Raw genomic sequence first — 18,003 nt, 5'->3', positions numbered from 1 at the left:
AGAGGTTTACAGATGGCTTCTTGCATTCTTAGGAAGCCGTATAAAAATGTAATACTTATTTACTGCATCAGAAACTGACTAAGTTAAAATCTTAACGGTAACCTGACATCGGTATCGAGCCGCGTCGTTTTAAAAAATTGGATATACATAATTTACTTAGTGAAGGATCAGCTTTATTTCAGATAACACTGATGAAGTTTTCTTTATGAAAAATAAAATGCAGCAAATTTTACAAAAAAAAAACATAATAGTTTTTTTTTAGTAAAATTTGCTGCATTTTATTAACTGTTAAAAAACTGTTAAGTTTTTTTTACCTTTAGAATATTATTTAGGAATAAATACTAAGTAAATATTTATAAAGTGCCCTCCATTACTCATGATTAACGAGGTAGAGTCAGATCGTATCGGCGGTCACGAAGCAGGTGCCTTTGCCGCGGTTACGCTCGCACTGATCTTATAATAATTCACACGAGGACAAAACAGTGAGGCAGAGCAGTAGACAGTGTAGTATGTACAAAGCGCTGCTGTCCTGCCTCGGCGTAGTGCGCCAAAATAAAAGACAGTACTCGTCTGACCTAACCTGTGTGCCCTTGTGTGAAACTAGTATTAACACTGACCTATTACACCGACTCTCTCACACCTGCTATTATTTTATAAGAACAGTTTCTAATAGTAATAAAGATTATTTAATCAGTGAGATGTTATAATTTGAAAAGGGAATGAAGATCAGACGGGTTTGTAACTACTCGGCGCCAAAACCAGACTACTACGTTATTTTTGTACTAACTAATCCAATTTTAAATAACTTCTTTTGATAAGTTACACATAAAAAATTTCGTCGCCTTCTTTTACTTAAAAGGTTAACCCATAATGATTCTAAAAATTCAAGTTTCATGCATTCATTAATTGATTAATTTAAGAAGGCGACAAGAAACTATAGATAAAAATAATGATCTAGGAATTCGAAGTAATTTCTAAACGTAATAATTAAAATTACATTTTTATTAGAAAGATTGCCACCAAATCTACCTTCTAGGATAATCTTTTTCTTCATATATTAGTTCATGTTAATATTACCATGGCAACGGACCAAAATAGACTCCGCGTTTCTATAACGTAACACCAAAACAAGGCCGTAATGTTGCTTTGAGTTAGGTCGCGTCTATCAGCGGGGCTATTAATAAACCATTACTTTTACTTTGTATACTTTAATTAAAAAGCTACAATAAGTATACTATGTAATGAATATTTTCTAAAAAATAATCCGTTCTAATATGTAAGGGTGAAATAAACAGTAGAATAATATTGTAGATATGCTAATATGTGCTAGCACACCACTCTAGTGTGGTGCCACCATTACTGAGCAACCCTCACGTAGGCCTGCACATGTCGCGGCCCACGCACGCCACATTTTGACTTTTTTACACCACACACCACCGTGTGAACGGTTAAAACGAATATGTAAATATGTATTTTTTACATTTTCACTTTTAAAATCCTCTTTTCACTCATATATTGCGTGCGAAGGGTGATAAAATGTACGGTTCCCGTGGGATAATATATAGGATTTAATTATTTGTTCGTTTGTGTATAGACAGATCTCAAATACAAAGTTTAAACCTGTTAGTAATGAAAACCAAACCTGCTTTATCGTGCAAACTACAAGCTACGCTACTATAAGGTAATAACACCAGAAACAAAAAGACGACTGGGACTACTTTGAAAAATGTGTAATCAAAAGAACTTAAAATTAATTTTGAATGGTTATGTTTTCAGAGTTGTAAGAACAATAGCCCGGAGCGCTTGCATAGGGGCCCAACGAGCACAACGAGCACGTTATCGGCCGCTTGCAGCATGTAGCGTGCAACGTGCAGCGTGTAGCGTGCAACGTGCAGCGTGTAGCGTGCAACGCGCATACCACTAGACGCCACCCAGACAAAACAAACTGCACAACTACCTACACCCATCAGATCCTTACAATAACGAAAAACCGGTCGCTCGACCTCTACTACTAATTATTTAAAACTAGCTTTTACCCGCGACTCCGTCCGCGCGGAATAAAAAAAAAATAGAAAAATGGGGTAAAAATTATCCTATGTCCTATTCCTGGTTCTAAGCTACCTGCCCACCAATTTTCAGTCAAATCGATTCAGCCGTTCTTGAGTTATAAATGGTGTAACTAACACAACTTTCTTTTATATATATAGATAACGTCATGCGTCTCACAACATTAGTTATTTATTCATAGCATATTTTGTTAAGTAGTAAAGATTTGAAATTTTAGAACCATATGTTTTAATTTTTTCAAAACCTTATGGCACTCTGGACAATTTTTTTTATAATATGTTACAGACAGATAGGCGAAAGTTCGGATGGAAGAATGTTTGTTATCACGTTACTCTACAACGGAGTCGCGGATGACAGCTAGTATGACAGTCTGGATTTTAGGAAAGGTCGACAACGAACTACGAATTCCTTCACTACAATAAAGTCACAAGTAGTAAATATTAATCTAAAATTATACAATGCTAACTATGGAACTAGCTTACGTAAATTATTTGTTATCCTAATAAAATTTACAGATTAACTCGCGTGTACAAAATGATAATATAGTACATTGCTTGATGTTTATTACAATGTGCAAACACAATATTTATAAACGTAAATATAATTTAATTACCTTACTTAGATATTGAAAACTGTAACTGTACTCATATAATAATTGAAGTAAACATCTTTGTTTGTTAAACTTAAGTCATTAAAACTGAGAGACAGAAATCTTGAGGTTACGTTTGTACAGCCCTAATAACCTAATACTCAACTGCCGGAATTGACGATTGGGCTTGATTAGGAACACAATGTTAAGCAATGACTAGATTCTTCTAGAATTTTCTCGGGAAAGTGAAGTATTCTATATTATATGGAAGCTACAATTGAAAAATAATTAAGTATTATCAAACGACGTCAATTAATTGTATTGGATTTATATACTTCAATTTATGATTGTAACCAAGTCTCATACTCAGGAAAGAAAAACACATATTACGTAACTGTAGCAGTGCAACATTTAAAAATAAATAAATTATAACTACATACTTCGTAAACAAAGATTTTCTTCGTTGCGTATAAAGTTATCATTGAATAAAAATAACCTCTGCTTTAATACACATATAATATACCAACGCGCTTCAAGCTAACCTTACTTCTTACTAGTCTTACTTCTTAATAATATTATGAATGCAAAAGTTTATTTGGATGGATGGTTGTTTGTTATTAAGTAGCTTCTGAACAAATAAACAGATGTCACTTAAATTTTTAATATATGTCATAATAGTCTGGATGAACACATAGGCGACTTATTAAGTTTTTTTTTTAATTCCGTGGGGAAAGAGCTAGCTAGAATTAACATTAAAAATAGGATCAAAACCAATTGAAATGTATGTAGCACCAATATCGTACGAGTACCAAAGGACAGTAAGTACAAAGTATGTAGGCGTGCAGTGGGCGATATCAGTGATTTATAAACTTAATATTGTATGCCGATTCTTCCGTACAATCCTGACTGAATTTATCGATGCAACATATTTATACATGACTGCGCTCGGATCGTGTTCGCGGTATATTCTTCGTTATCGTTTTTCTTTCTTTAAATACTATACTTAACATACAATCCTACTTACCCATGTATAGTGGCGACTGTCTGCTCCCCACGTTATCGTCGACGTAAGGAATGCCCAGGGTGGCGATTCCGGTTTGTCCCACACCCACCACGAGCAAGCAGATGAATAGCCACGGTATAACGACAGCCGTGATCGAGGATCTAGTTTTTGTGCTTTGCACTTGGGCGTCGTCACATTTGATCAGTGAGGAGTTTTTGTCGAGCGCGCAGATGGGTCCCGCGCCGGCAGTGTGCGAGTCGAGATGCACCTCGAGCAGTTCGGTGCCGTAGGCCATGTGTGGCATCATGCAGCCGATGACACCCACCGCCAGCACGAGCATCATGCAGGCAATCCAGCGCGGCCGGTGCCCGCGCCCCGCCAGATACGTCAGAAACAACGCCGTGCATATCTGCCCGATCTCCGTCGCGGCCAGCAGCGTGCCCGTTGTCTTCGACTCAACTTTGAACAGCTTCTCGATGGTCGTCGTTACGCTCACAAAATACGTGAGGAACATTCCCTGTAGCACCCAGCCCGAGAGAAACACCAACATGAAGATACGCGTCGAGTGAAACGCGGCACACGAGTCCGGCTCCTCCGGCTCGGGCAGCTTGCACACGAGGGAACCATTATTATTTCCGGTCGCTAACCGTTCCTGCTCTTCCGGTGTCGCCTCGACTCCTTTCATAGCGCCTTCTTCGACGGCGGGGTCGGTGGCGCCCGCCTGCCCGTTCGAGACTGTCGCAGCGACCGCCGCTCTGTGAAAAAAACATCACATCAACATCTCGTCGTAAGACTTATCGAACATGTGGCTCATTAGAAACACTCACGCCATCGCCACCGAAAGCTAGCCGACAGACGGATACTACAACCCTCTAGAAGCGAAAATTAACCGAGCGGAAACGACACGCACGCAAAGGTCCGTCGGTCGCGTCCGTGTTCTAATAACGGTCCCCGGACCGACTAAAGTAGTCAAAGATCGCGAAAACTGGTAGAGTTATCGGTCGGTCGCGGACGAATAGCATATTTCAGGGGGTCGAATGCAGGACAGTGCCGGCTCGCAGGGGGTGTTCGAGCTGCGTGCGCGCAGGCAGCCTGGCGCAGAGAGACTGCACCGTGCAGCCGCCGGCGCGACGCACTGCACCCGCAGCCCGCCCCTCAACTTCTCCCGACGGGGTTTTTATTGGCCGCCTAGCCGTTTTTTGTGCGCCACGCATTTACACACGACGAAAGCTGTCTGCGCGCCGCCCTCCTCGGAAGATTCCCTCTCGCCTCGGCATCGCGGAATGTCTTTGTTTCATTTGCGACGCTTTTTAAGCTGGCCTCTACTTACATTTAGCTTGCAATTGAATAAAACAAGCGAATTTTAGTATCTCCTCGGGTTCTTTACAATAGGTTAATGAGACAGTTAATGATAAATACACTCAAAGAAAACACAAGGGTTTGTCATATAATAGAAGAGTGACATAAAAAATTGCACCTACGTTGACGCTAATACCGTACGTAGGACGCCGACGCTAGGTTCGCAATAACATCGGCCGTGGAATATTAATGAGTGCGACTCGTATGGGTAACTGGACTTGCGAAACTCACCAGCTGGGGCCGATGACCACGGGTGACACGGTGGCGACGTGCTACTGCACCGAGCCTATCTCTTATAAAAAACCTATCTTCACGATAGCTGCGATCGATGATGATGTCCGAACGTGATCGTAGTGGTCGGGGATGTAGTGATATTTTCACGTCTATTGTTAAATAAAACGAACGTTATGTGAGTGGCGAGATAAACGCACGTAAGTCGGCGCAGGCTATCGTAGAATCCCTATCGCGGCGATAACGGGACGTGGCAAATAGTCCGGCCACTTGTGCAGCGGGTTACTGCCCCGACAACCTTAAACACTGTGCCCTATTTATCATAAGCGACGCACTAGCCGACTGCTCGCAACGTCTTTAGGGCGTTACCGAGAAATAGCAGAGCTGTTTTGTGAAATCTACTTGAGACTCTGCCAAAAACAAACTTTTCGAATGAAAAATTAATATTTATGAGATGGAATAGAAAACTTTCTGAAAGTTATTAATATTTTATGAATATTAACGTGGTACTTTCTCCCTTTCAATTGGAATTGTAAAAAATAAATATTTTGAACACCAACTTCAAAGATGAAAGCCGGGTTAGCAAATACATGTGTGAACTTTCGTCAGTTTAAATGTAATAAGGCTGTCTAATGGGAAATCTATAACTGAAACTTAAAATGAAATGGTAACAGACTATGGGTTTTTAATTTAAATATATCTCTGGATAAAAAGAGATATTTGGTGATTTACTATTGTCTACATCCTGTATATATCAACATACTTATTGAATTACAGATAGCGATTTTTAACTTTATCTTATTGTCATTAAGACAGCAATAAAAATAATTTAATACTAGTCTACAAGCAATTCAAACTTCAATATTAAAACGTCTTCGGATGAAATTTATCGGTCGATTCATCCGACAAAAATAGTTACATCTCTAAAGAGATGCATTGCATGATTTGGTCGGAAGGCCAAAATATACAGTAACAAAAGCCATAAATTTCCTGACACGCTTGGACTTATACTATTGTAGAATAGCTGCATACGTGTCTAAAATGAGCTACGACCGCAAAATCCCTTTATAAGCGATCGCCGTCTGGCGCTCGCGTCCGGACCAATCTAATTGGCATCAAAGTTATATGAAAGTCAACCCCGCACGGCCGCGGAGAGGCGCACGCAAAGTCCATCCACAATGCGATACGTCGACAATAATTCATTTAATCTCTCGCCGCGATTGAGCCGCAATGAATCATTCGTCTCGAACGACGGACCTATTGGCATAAATTGAATAAACTATCATGTCGACACAACAACCATAAAAAAAGATATATTCAAATTTAAGAACCATGCTATACACGTGGCAGGAAACGAGGAATTGCCCAACTCCGTGTCCTCACTTACAATTCACTGACATTACAAAATGGTCGGCCGTCCCGATGTCGTCCCGCCTTAAAATCTCGCATACATGATAAAAATGATGCCGATACACAAACACATTCGTATGCATAAACCAGAAGGACAAAAGGACGTATTAACATCGATATAAAATTCATCAGATCGTATATACGCATGTTACAATGGAAAAAAACGAGATAAATAATTTGAAAGAGTACCTACATATCTATGGCTATTGAAAAAGTAATTCGATAAACATTTTAAACAATATTATCTATAGCAACATTATTAAAATTGATGATACAAATACATAAGGACCTATATATAGATAATATGATATATCTTCTGATCATATAGTTTTCATTCTTATACAAATGTAACATTTTCCAAGACAAAAAAATTGAGAGGACAAAGAGGGACAAGTTTTAAGAATTCATGGTCACAGTAGGTTAAATTATGCCGCCCAACAGCTCACAATTGATGCGAATTCAGAAAATAATATGTACATACATATGTAAGTGGCAACATTCAAATAAAACAACCGCAGGAATAACAAACCTAAACAGATGTAAACATTATCAGCTCATTGTATTTATAAATATTAAATCATTTTGGTAGATAAAAATATATTCCTACGAACAAACAAAAGTAAACATCAAATATTAGGAAGTCGCAACCTACTTAAGTACATGAATTGAAGTAAAATGTAAAGGTTGTCTAGAAACACACGCATATAAAACAAAATTATATATTTTAAAATCTTCTTAATCTTATCGTGGCTCATTCGCCATGCTAGAGTAGAGTATGCCACAGTAGAGTCTCTTAAAAGAATACATCATGTCTAATTCTGATAATTTTATATTATCTTTAAAGTTTATCGATAGCTACTTAGATACAGTACATCACTAGGCGAAACATCTATGGTTCTACGAGTGAGAGGACACCGCGCGGTCAAGGTGAGTGAGCAGGTACGATGCCGATGACATCGCGCCCTCGAGATTAATTGCTTATTTAAACGCGCATCACTATACTCCATTTCAAATACATTACAATATCATTTAGAATGTTTAATTCAATTACAATATATTAATGATTCGTAGATAAAAAAAATCTTACCCTAGACTGTTAAATATTAAAATGGTCGAAGATGAGCATATCTGGCTCTCGGCCATGCGAAGACCAGGTTCTCACCGGCAACCCGCCATGAAATAGGTATAACAAAAGGGTTCGTTACAAGGTACAATTGTAAATAAAAAAAACTTGATTTAATCTTAACCATTGCTTTACAAACTAAAATAAAAATTTTGAAATGTTAAGCGATCAGTCGCTTAATGTCGACATCATTAAATCAAGCATTGTCTCAATGTACGAACATGCAATAAACTACAATCGCATTCGGACATCATTGCAAAAAATGCAGAAGCTGCGCTCGGCAAAATATAATTTACGGGGACATTAAACACTTATATTGGCGTCGAAACAAGAAGATGAGAATCAGCAGTGAAAACAAATGAATGTAAAATCATAAGATTATTTTTAATCCATATTATCATTATGTTCAAAGACAGTTTTATTCGACTCTATATAAACTACAAGTAAACTGATAATGTACCTATATATAAAGAAATATACCGATAGCAAATAGCAATAATTCAAATGCATTTTTTTCAAATTACAATGCAGGATTTTTTCAAATATGTACTTTAAAATAATCAAATAACAACAGCCGATCAAAAGCACACAAAACAAGAACGGTAAATTATAATTAACGTACTAAATTACTTAATACCAGCAATGTGCTGGTTACAATAATTACAATCGAGCTCACGTTCTATGCTCTGAGAGCGCTCTGCGTGATTACAAGCAAATTTGCAAATCAAATCTGGCCTAATACGTGTATAAATTATCAACAGCAGCTAATGTCGTTGCGATAAGTGATTTATCTAAATTGATAAATACAAGAGTAATTGCTCAACGATACCTATAATTGTCCAGATTCGAACACTCCGTGAGTTAGATAAGCCAGATACATTGCATTCTGTAACAATAGGGTTTAAAAGTACAAATGAATAATTATATTAGAAACTACGAGAATGATCAGTTCAAAGAATGTTGACGGAATAGGTGAATTAGTAATAATGAATCGTGATATGTAACAACAGCCAAAAAAGTATCAATGGGCCTACTACGAATATTTGGGGCAATCGCCTTCGTATCATCGTCAATTATGTCAAAATTAGTATGAAATTATTGGTGTACACAAATTTTAATACAAATTTTGTCGATGATAACAGTACCATCTTGTAGTCGTACGTCGTATTTTTTAAATACAATCTAAAAGGTAAATAACGTGTTCGTTTATTTTAAGATGTACTACATAAACCTTAATTAAAACAAAATCGAAACCCAATGAGGAACAACAATAATTAAAATATGAAAACGAGTTATTCGGTTACAAGACAGTAGGTAACAAGTCTTCCACGAAGGGTTGTGCGTGTGTAACCAAGTTTTGACAGAAGACGTCCTGTGGAGTTATATTGCTTATTCGATTTGCTAGCCATTACGTGCATTAAGATCAAAAGAAATTCACAACCAAAGCCAATGATATCTGGCACGAGATCAAAATAAGAAGCTGAGGGGAATCCCAATGCACGGCTATGTTTAAAACATGATTGACACAAAAACGGATACTTTGTAGTAAGATTAAGCTGCGGCTAATCTTTACGTCTTGTCCGCCATTTCTCAACTAGTCAAACATCTTACGTAAGTCTGACATAACAGCGCCTTGACATTGTTGATCTCATAGCGGCACACGTCACGACAAATATCGAGCGAGACTCGTAACTAAATGATTCAAGGAAAACTTAAATCAAACATCGAATAGAACTATGAGGTAAACCACTAACTACGCATGTTACAAAACTAGGTCAAATTTGAATACTCAGAAGACGTTGACTTCAACCATTTAGTAGCGATAGAACATACTTGAATATCGTAGATATATTAATGAAAAAAAAAAAATTGTGCCGAAGAACAGAAACTTTCCTTTTACTAACATAATAACCTGATGTAATAGAAATCACATCTAATTATGATATTTGCCACAAACAAAAGAAATTTCACCCAGACTTTAGTAAAGCAAGTAATCTTGTGTAATATTCGGCATAATGGAAAACTCCGTAAACGGATTTCAGTATGACGCGAGCACACAAGGTCGTTACAAATCAGTAGTACCATCGATTTGACACCACTCACCTCCACTTTATTGGGCAAAGTGGAACGTGTAAATGAAGAGGCGATACCCTGCAGCCATTTAACAGCTGCCAGAGTACGAACATGTGCCACAATTGAAGGTGATATTCATTCAAATATTGACTAGATTAGAAACATAAGGTCCACTGAATCATTGCAGTTGAATTTTAATATGAGTACTACATGTCATTGGACTAGATAAAGCGATACTTATAGACCGCTTTTTCTAACAAATTGACCAGAACTGCATTTAATTTACTTTGTGTTATAATGTATTAAGGACAGTTGTTCATTTCTAAACACTAGCAAGCAACTGCGAACAACTTTAAAGCTTGCTGTGAAGCTTTTAAATTTGTATCCAATATAATTTATGCTTCTGTAAGATATTCCAAAGAAACAAAAAATATGCTATCGATCATTACACATTAATAATGTGTAATGATTTAATTCCACGGCTTTCATTTTAGCACTAGCTTCTTACCTTGATTGTCTCTTTGCCAAATACTTATATATAAGCTTCAAACGCATTTTTTGTTATATTTCAGAGGACAATAAATTCCTAAAGTCTTATCGATATTGATTTATTGATTAGCAGTCTGATGAATAAACATTCAAAGGACAAACGTTGATAATTTTATGGAATTATTTACTACGTAATTTACTTGCGACCTTCATATCTTGTTCTAGTTTACTAACAGACTCTTTAGTGTCAGAAATTGTATACTTGGCATTAGTATTATCATTCTTTAATGCAATACCTTAATAAACGTTCAACACATTTTACTCAGTACTTTCTTCGTGCTTAAGCATTAACTAAAAAGACTCAATTTCAACATTAAAACAACATATGTATACCTACTGAAATAATCATAGTACAGGCTGATATAATTTGTACTTTTCAATAATTACTCAAGACATAAAAATCAGATGTGAAAGTTTTAGTGAAAGAACATAAGAGGGCGGCTTAATATCTTATCGGCAGTATCGAAAACGCCTCCAAACGTCGTTCAGTAAAATGGCCTTTGCATACAACGAATAAATGAATTAGCACAGTGAAAACCCGACAGACTACTTTGCAAGCCTAAAGGAATTCTCGTACGTTCAACATAATTCTTTCGATTTTCCATTTGCTTTATCTGCGCAGCGCACTCGTTTTTAAACTATTTTTTATACAATTAAGAACCAATAAAGCTCAGTACCAAAGATTACCAACTTAAGATTAATATCCTGTATCGGAATCAATTAAATTTTTAATTGTAGGTAATAAAAAACAAACTGATTTAACACCTCCCCGATCATAACTTACAATTTCGTCGTAAAATGGAATTAGCGTAGAAAGAAAAATTAATATATTGGGTGAAAAATATGACAGTTTGATGTTACGATAGGAGTTAAACTTGTCTTTATTTATACACAAATTTTATACAAATGTCAATTTCATATCATTCCTTTAAATCGTATAACGGTTTAAGGAATAATTACAAGTTTCAGATACGGATTTATTTACCAGGAATCTACAATATATTAGAATAGTTCCGACAATTTATCTTGTAAAACCTAACAATATAATAGAAAGGACACAAAACATTTAAACTTTGATTTTTAAAATATAAAGAAGCCCTGTATATCAATGAGTCAGTGTATACCGATGGAAGGCGAGAGGTCGATGGTAAGTGTACCTGCAGTGTTTGTTTTGTATATTTATTTACGACCGCAAGATACCGAGACAATCCTTAACCAACTCTCCCGAGACTTCTGATACACGAACGTCGAAAATAAAACAAAACTGTGCACACGAAAGTAATGGAAACCTGGTTTTTTATACTTATTCCACAATTTATAAGAGGCTTATATTAAAGTACAAAATACAAAATGCTATAATGACTTTTAAATGGTTTATTGTTTCCGTAGCGTAAATACGGATGCAATCAAGAATTTCGTTGTTTCCTAATTTTTACATTACATTTATAAGGATGCAGATTTTGCTGGAAGATAATTTCATCTGTTGGAACGAAGTTCCTTATCGCGCGTTGTGAAAGGGGGCTAGACGGAAAAAATTCTTACGAAAAGTTGTCACGACACTTTTTGCTAGTAACCATGGCAACGACGTGACAATATATAACGAAAATTCATAGGAACTTCGTTCCATCCGGGTGTCCCTTGACACCTCTCAAGTTTTTTTATTTGAACAAGTTTCCACGTACGTTTCTTAGTTTTAATACTCTCATAAAAGATTCGTCATCTCTTAATCTACGAGAATGTTTAAGCCATAGACAAAGTCTTTGATTTTCAATGCTGCAACATGTTGACATCAGAATTAAATTGATAATATTTTGACAGAAAATAAATGACAAAGAGTGATATATAAATGAGATGTTGTGCATTTTGGCGTGAGATCAGTCGACCGGAACAAGGCGTTTGTTATATACAAAACATTGGCGGATGTCCAGTTCAAAGCTCAACAAGAAATCATAAAAAATTAAATCACCTTCAGCAATTTAGGCAATCAGAAACGTTGAAATGTAAATTGAGAAATTTTTTTGTTTAACAAAGTCGTTTCATTCTGCTGAGATGAAACCAGCTACTTTTGATTGCATATCATTTTGCGTTTTATTAGTAGGTTTTCACTGTCGAACCACTTGTGTAAAAACATATTGGCATTTTCTCATTATCTTGTGTTTCGGCAGTGAAATTCCACGGTAGCAAATGACACAAGTAGCAGGAAAAATCGATTTAAACATATCTTAAAAATAAAACGCTGGGTTATAAGCTTTGCTGCGGAACTATTGATAAAGAGATTAGAAACTAAAAGCTGTCAGCTAGTTGCGGCCGCATGATGTCAATAGTGGGTGAAGTTCAGCGGTTAAGGTCGCCGTTATCGTTGCGCGACAGAATTTCATACTTTCCACTTTGCCAGTCACGACTACGAACTTATCTATGGATCATGCGAAGCAACGAACTTAAAATGTCATCATATCGGTTCATGATGTGGTACTTTATTCCATATTAACAATTAAACTTCTTTTCAACAAAGTAATGAAAATCAGGAGCTTTTACAAGAATAAATTGTTGAAATGAAATGGTAAAAGTACGTGGCTATGTAAAAATACCATTACTTATTTCGTTTAATGTATTTTTAAATATCACAGAATCGACGGTTGAATCAAAATACGACTAAAACTTTATTTATAATGAATTGTGTAAAGAAGAAATAAAAGATTATTTTCGTTCACCACATGTACCATCGGGTCGGTGCCGTATCAAATTCAAGACTGGTTTACGACAATATTACATTTACATTTTACAAAAAGCACTTAATCACGCTTTAAAGTTTCAATTGTTCTATATTTGGAAACGGTTTATTGAAGGAAATATTTCAGAAAAAATTGAAGTAATACTTTAAAGTATATCATTATTAAAATACCAACATAATGGATATGTGTTTTAAATCATCAAACCGTAGCTTTCCATTACTCGTATCAAATAAAAGAAGTAAGTCGAAATTGTCAATGACCGTGAACCGCCCACCGAGCAGATGTTAAAATAAAACGAAGGTGGTATCAACTAGCAGATAGCTGTTATTTGACCCACATCACTAACCCCGTTGCGGCGAAATCGCAATGTTATTTCGCGACTTACATTTTTAGACACTTTTACTTTGGCATTGGGCTAGTCAGGGCCGCGACTCTTAAGCCATATGCCCGATAAAAAAAAAAAGAACGTTCTAAATTCAAAAATAATTAACAACCTGTTTTAGAACGGAGACATCATATTTCATAGTGATTTTATTGTAGCGGACGAATAAATGTAAATTATATTAAAAATAACTTGAATTAAATGCCTTACAACGAGATCTCCTTGAATACTTTGACTTGCAAGAGAAATGTTACTAAATGCTATTATTTAATATGATGCAAACTGGTTTTATAACAATAACTTGGTACATTTGACAAAAGTAAGATTTTGTCACTGAACAAACTGAATAAATGTGACAACCCTGAGTTGGAATTGATCTGGCGTATGAACGATTTTGGTGATGACCGAAATTTCTCTTTCGATAACGCTCCACTGAATACTGTCGGGCTTTTTGTCGAGTGTCATCGAGATAGTCCCATCGACACGACGTTAGTTTGGGAGGGCCTTTGACGCGAGATACAGACATCAAACTTTCTAAATCGAATGTTAAGTGCTTTACAAATAAAAAAATCAACACTCTGCTCACCACTGTTATTTAGAGATGGCAAAAATATTAAACAAAAAGCCGGATGCGATTTCTCAATAAGATACTAATTCAAGTTAGTGTCATACGGATAATTTGGTAACTCTATACATTTTCATTTACTGTTATTCTTAATGGAAACACGATAATGTGCTGCATATTTCATGTTCATCACAATTTTCATACAGGCAAATAAAAGACTATAAAAATACTCAACATAGAAAGCAAGTAATAATGTCAACCTTCCTTCACTTCTGTGCTCCTGAAAATATTAAAATTTGATAAACCTATGTAAGATAACTCCGTGAGTAACTACGCAGTAAAAGTCTTGAAAAAACACACTGACACATACAGATTTCCGACAAAACGAATCTCATTACGAATTCATGTCACAATGATAGCGAATTTGCGAAATTTAGCAACTGTGACACTACTGTCAATGCCCAGAGGCCGGGTAAAGCGATAACGCGAAACTTTTTACCTCGCTCGTAATATCATTTGTTTAAATTTCGCTCATTCGCGAATCCGAGCACGCTGACCTACTGAATACGAGTACGTAATTTTCAATTGCTCTGAGCGAATGTTAATCGACATATCCTCACTGGAATGAATGCGAGAAATGGTTAAGCCATGCGTCGTTTTTGTACCATTAATAAATGTTTTATGTTATTTAAAACATAAAAGCTATATATGAAATCTACAAAAAAAAAACCTACTAGATAAATTGCTATAGAATGTAGTAACCTACTTAATGACTTAAAACTTATCAAGCTAAACATTCGCTATCAAATAAAAATTAATTGTTAACCAGAACCTTTGATAATAAATCGTTATTTAAACACGTAAAATAATAGTTTGCATTAATTATTGTTAAATTGACAATTGTTACAATATAAAAGGATAATTATCTGACGTTTGTCGCAACAGAAGGATAATATCTGACGTTTGTCGCAACAGAACCGCGATAAATTCGTTTAACAAGGGCTCGAGCGCAACAGGTACCGCTGTTGCTGATTGCGACACACGTAGGCATTCCAAGTTCGTATCGCCTTAAAAGTTTACATCGACTTTACAAGCGCAAACTTATACTTCGTATTAAGATGATTTTTGGCACAAGATATGACTACTGAGGATAATATGGCAGAATAAATCTGAAGAACTCAAAATCCGAAGTCATCTTTATCGGTTAAATTTAAAACTAATAGATTCAAAATGTTGATAAAAGAAATCTTAGATAAGTAAAAATGGTTCAAGATCGATTATAGGGATCGGTCATTAGACACTTCTACTACTCTTAGAAGATAATATTATTATTAATATGGAAAACAGCTGTATGAGGTTCGAGCGCGAAACTAACACCGGCCGAGCTGCGCGCGGATTACTTTCGTTTGCCCGAGCCGAGTCAGAGATGCCGAAAGTCGACTTTTACTCGACGACACGGCAATTTGCATCCAGCATTCATTGCAAACATGTAATGCTAATTTAAATATTCATTATATTAGATTCTGTTTAAAAAAATACAAAATAAATTCTGATACGAGAATGAAAATACGTCATAGTGAGCGAAGATTTAGTGATGAAATTTAACCTTTTTACGGCATTGGGTTACATCTTTTCACTGAAGTTTTAAAAAGAGAAATTAATGATCGCTATGCACGATATATGTCGCAACTCATTACATAGAAATATAAGGAATTTTGCAAATGAACATGTTAATTACCGGATACTGGCAATAAAAATACTTGCGACAAATATGCCTTTTAAGGACCAACTGCCAGGTCTGTCCAACATAAACTGTCCCAATTGGTGAAAAATAAAATTGCAACAACTGTGACCGATTGGTGACATGATGATTGAGTTTAATTGGAAGTTTACCACATAAAAAAACCTCAGTTCAACAACTTCCGACTTTATCCAGATTTAAAATACTATTTAAAAGAATTATAAGAATTTCTAGCTGAAACCAAGCAATTTATCACTGGCAACCATTGAACAGTTACAGGAAATGTTATAGATAGAATTTTCGACATGTTCTTTTAATTCACATAAACGTTAAAGGTAGTAAAAAATGCTTTATTTTTGTACTAAGAAAAATATTTTACGAGAGTCAAAACCGCAAAGTTTGAAGTCCGAGTATTTACGACGCGACGTAAGAATTACCAGTATAAATAAATGGCCAGATATTAAAAATATAAATAAAATATTCGAAGCTATATTTATGACTCAATGCGTGAACTATATTTGCGGTCATAAAAATAGGGTATGAGTGAATCTATTTTATGTGTCTTGCTTATTGAGTATATATGTATGCGTGAAGCAATAATGATTAAATGAGATTTTCATTTTAATTTTCCGCATTTTACGTTAACATTTTACAATGGAAAAAAGATAGAAACCGTAGCAATAGACACTCACATTTCAAACATCGGATTATCGAGACGGTCTCATAAAAATTTGACACGACCAAACATAGGTAACATCTCGCATATCGTCACGCACATATATAACTACATTATCATGATTATTCGTACACGACACGCACTCACGCACGCGACACTCTGGCCATGTGATTAGCAACAAACGTCGAAGATGGAAACTGGTTAGATGAAAGCGAAAACTCCACTAATTACTTTCATCGGCACCGGAAACTTGAAGTAGAACGCGACCCCGACACTGGCCAGCGAAAAGTTACCATTTCACATAGACTATTGCATAAGTTTATTGCACTTGCACATGCACAATTGCACAGATTAAACCTTAATTTTATCTCAATTTAATTGAAGATATAAACCTGAACTTGGAAACCAGAATGTATGCTTGATCAAATGCAGACTGTACCACAATAAAATATAAACTATTGTCTCAATTCAAATGTAATGATACAAAGACTTCATGAATATATGAAAAAATATCCCAGATATATTTCCCCCGTGCAAAAGCCAAGTACTATTGGTATTAAGAAATGTTTATCATTCGTCCATGTTGGTTCATGCTTCTTTCGCAAGGAACTATTAAAAAGTCCGCCGGCGATCGGTCGATGACCGATAACTTGCCAGTTATCTTACAGCTAATGAACTGTTCAGAACTTCGGTTAAACTCAACCTTATCAATGACACGCAAGAAATTCTTGAACGAATCGTTTATAAAAATAATAACACTATAATTTTATGATAATATGAAATAATACACGCTTTTAATAACATTACACAACAAGTTATTATAAGATATTACGAAAGGAAAACACTTTTCTTAAAATAATATCAACTGAACAAGAAATAATCGTCTTCTACGTAAACTTTATAGCCTTAGAACTTTTAGCTGTATCTTAACTATGCAGTTAGGAACGGCAATGTTCCTGCAATGTGAAAAAGGTCGTACGTCTAGAGGTCGCCAAGGAAAAGGGACAAGCCGCAGGGGGGCGCGGCTGAAACAAATTATACGAAGAAGATACTCACCGCTTCGACATATTTGTTAACACTAACAAATATTAATAAAAAAATAAATGAAGTCCGTTGCTTAAGTCAAAAGATTAATGTTATTGTTAATTTTTCAAATAAGGGAGAATTTTATTTACAGAAAAAAAACAATTGAAAGAGATGGGCTTCAACAGCATTTTACAGTATTTTTCAGTTATAAATGACAGCTTAAATCAACTTTAATACAATACAACAATAACTTTAATTTTAATATTTGAATCAAACGTAACGTAGCAACAGGTTAGCTGTAAAGAGATCTAATGTAAATCAAATCAACACGCAACCAATGTCACTATTATCTTTATCGCGTAAGATGACGTTAACATTAAAATGCAGCATACATAATCCAAGAGATAAAACAATGCCCACACAACAAATTCTTAATACTAATGTAAGATAAGGATTTGTTAGAACTAAGCAACATTT

The 18,003-nt window shown here is 35.7% G+C and overlaps 1 protein-coding gene across 3 annotated transcripts in view; it reads right to left on the bottom strand.

Moving 5' to 3' along the window:
* LOC106716945 (solute carrier organic anion transporter family member 74D) overlaps positions 1-18,003 on the bottom strand; it is a 55,771-nt gene that overhangs the window by 22,648 nt on the left and 15,120 nt on the right. For 2 of the 3 annotated variants that reach the window (XM_014510632.2, XM_045681414.1), the window contains exon 2: positions 3,681-4,414. In XM_014510632.2, coding sequence (XP_014366118.2) covers positions 3,681-4,344 — 664 coding nt within the window. In that variant the 5' untranslated portion in view covers positions 4,345-4,414. Of the gene's footprint in view, positions 1-3,680; positions 4,415-4,486; positions 4,668-18,003 lie in introns of those variants that run through there. The other variant, XM_014510630.2, reaches the window with a different exon arrangement.

Source organism: Papilio machaon, chromosome 2 (assembly GCF_912999745.1).
Source record: "Papilio machaon chromosome 2, ilPapMach1.1, whole genome shotgun sequence".
NCBI classification, from domain to species: Eukaryota; Metazoa; Arthropoda; class Insecta; order Lepidoptera; family Papilionidae; genus Papilio; species Papilio machaon.
This window is presented reverse-complemented; position numbering and strand designations above follow the sequence as displayed.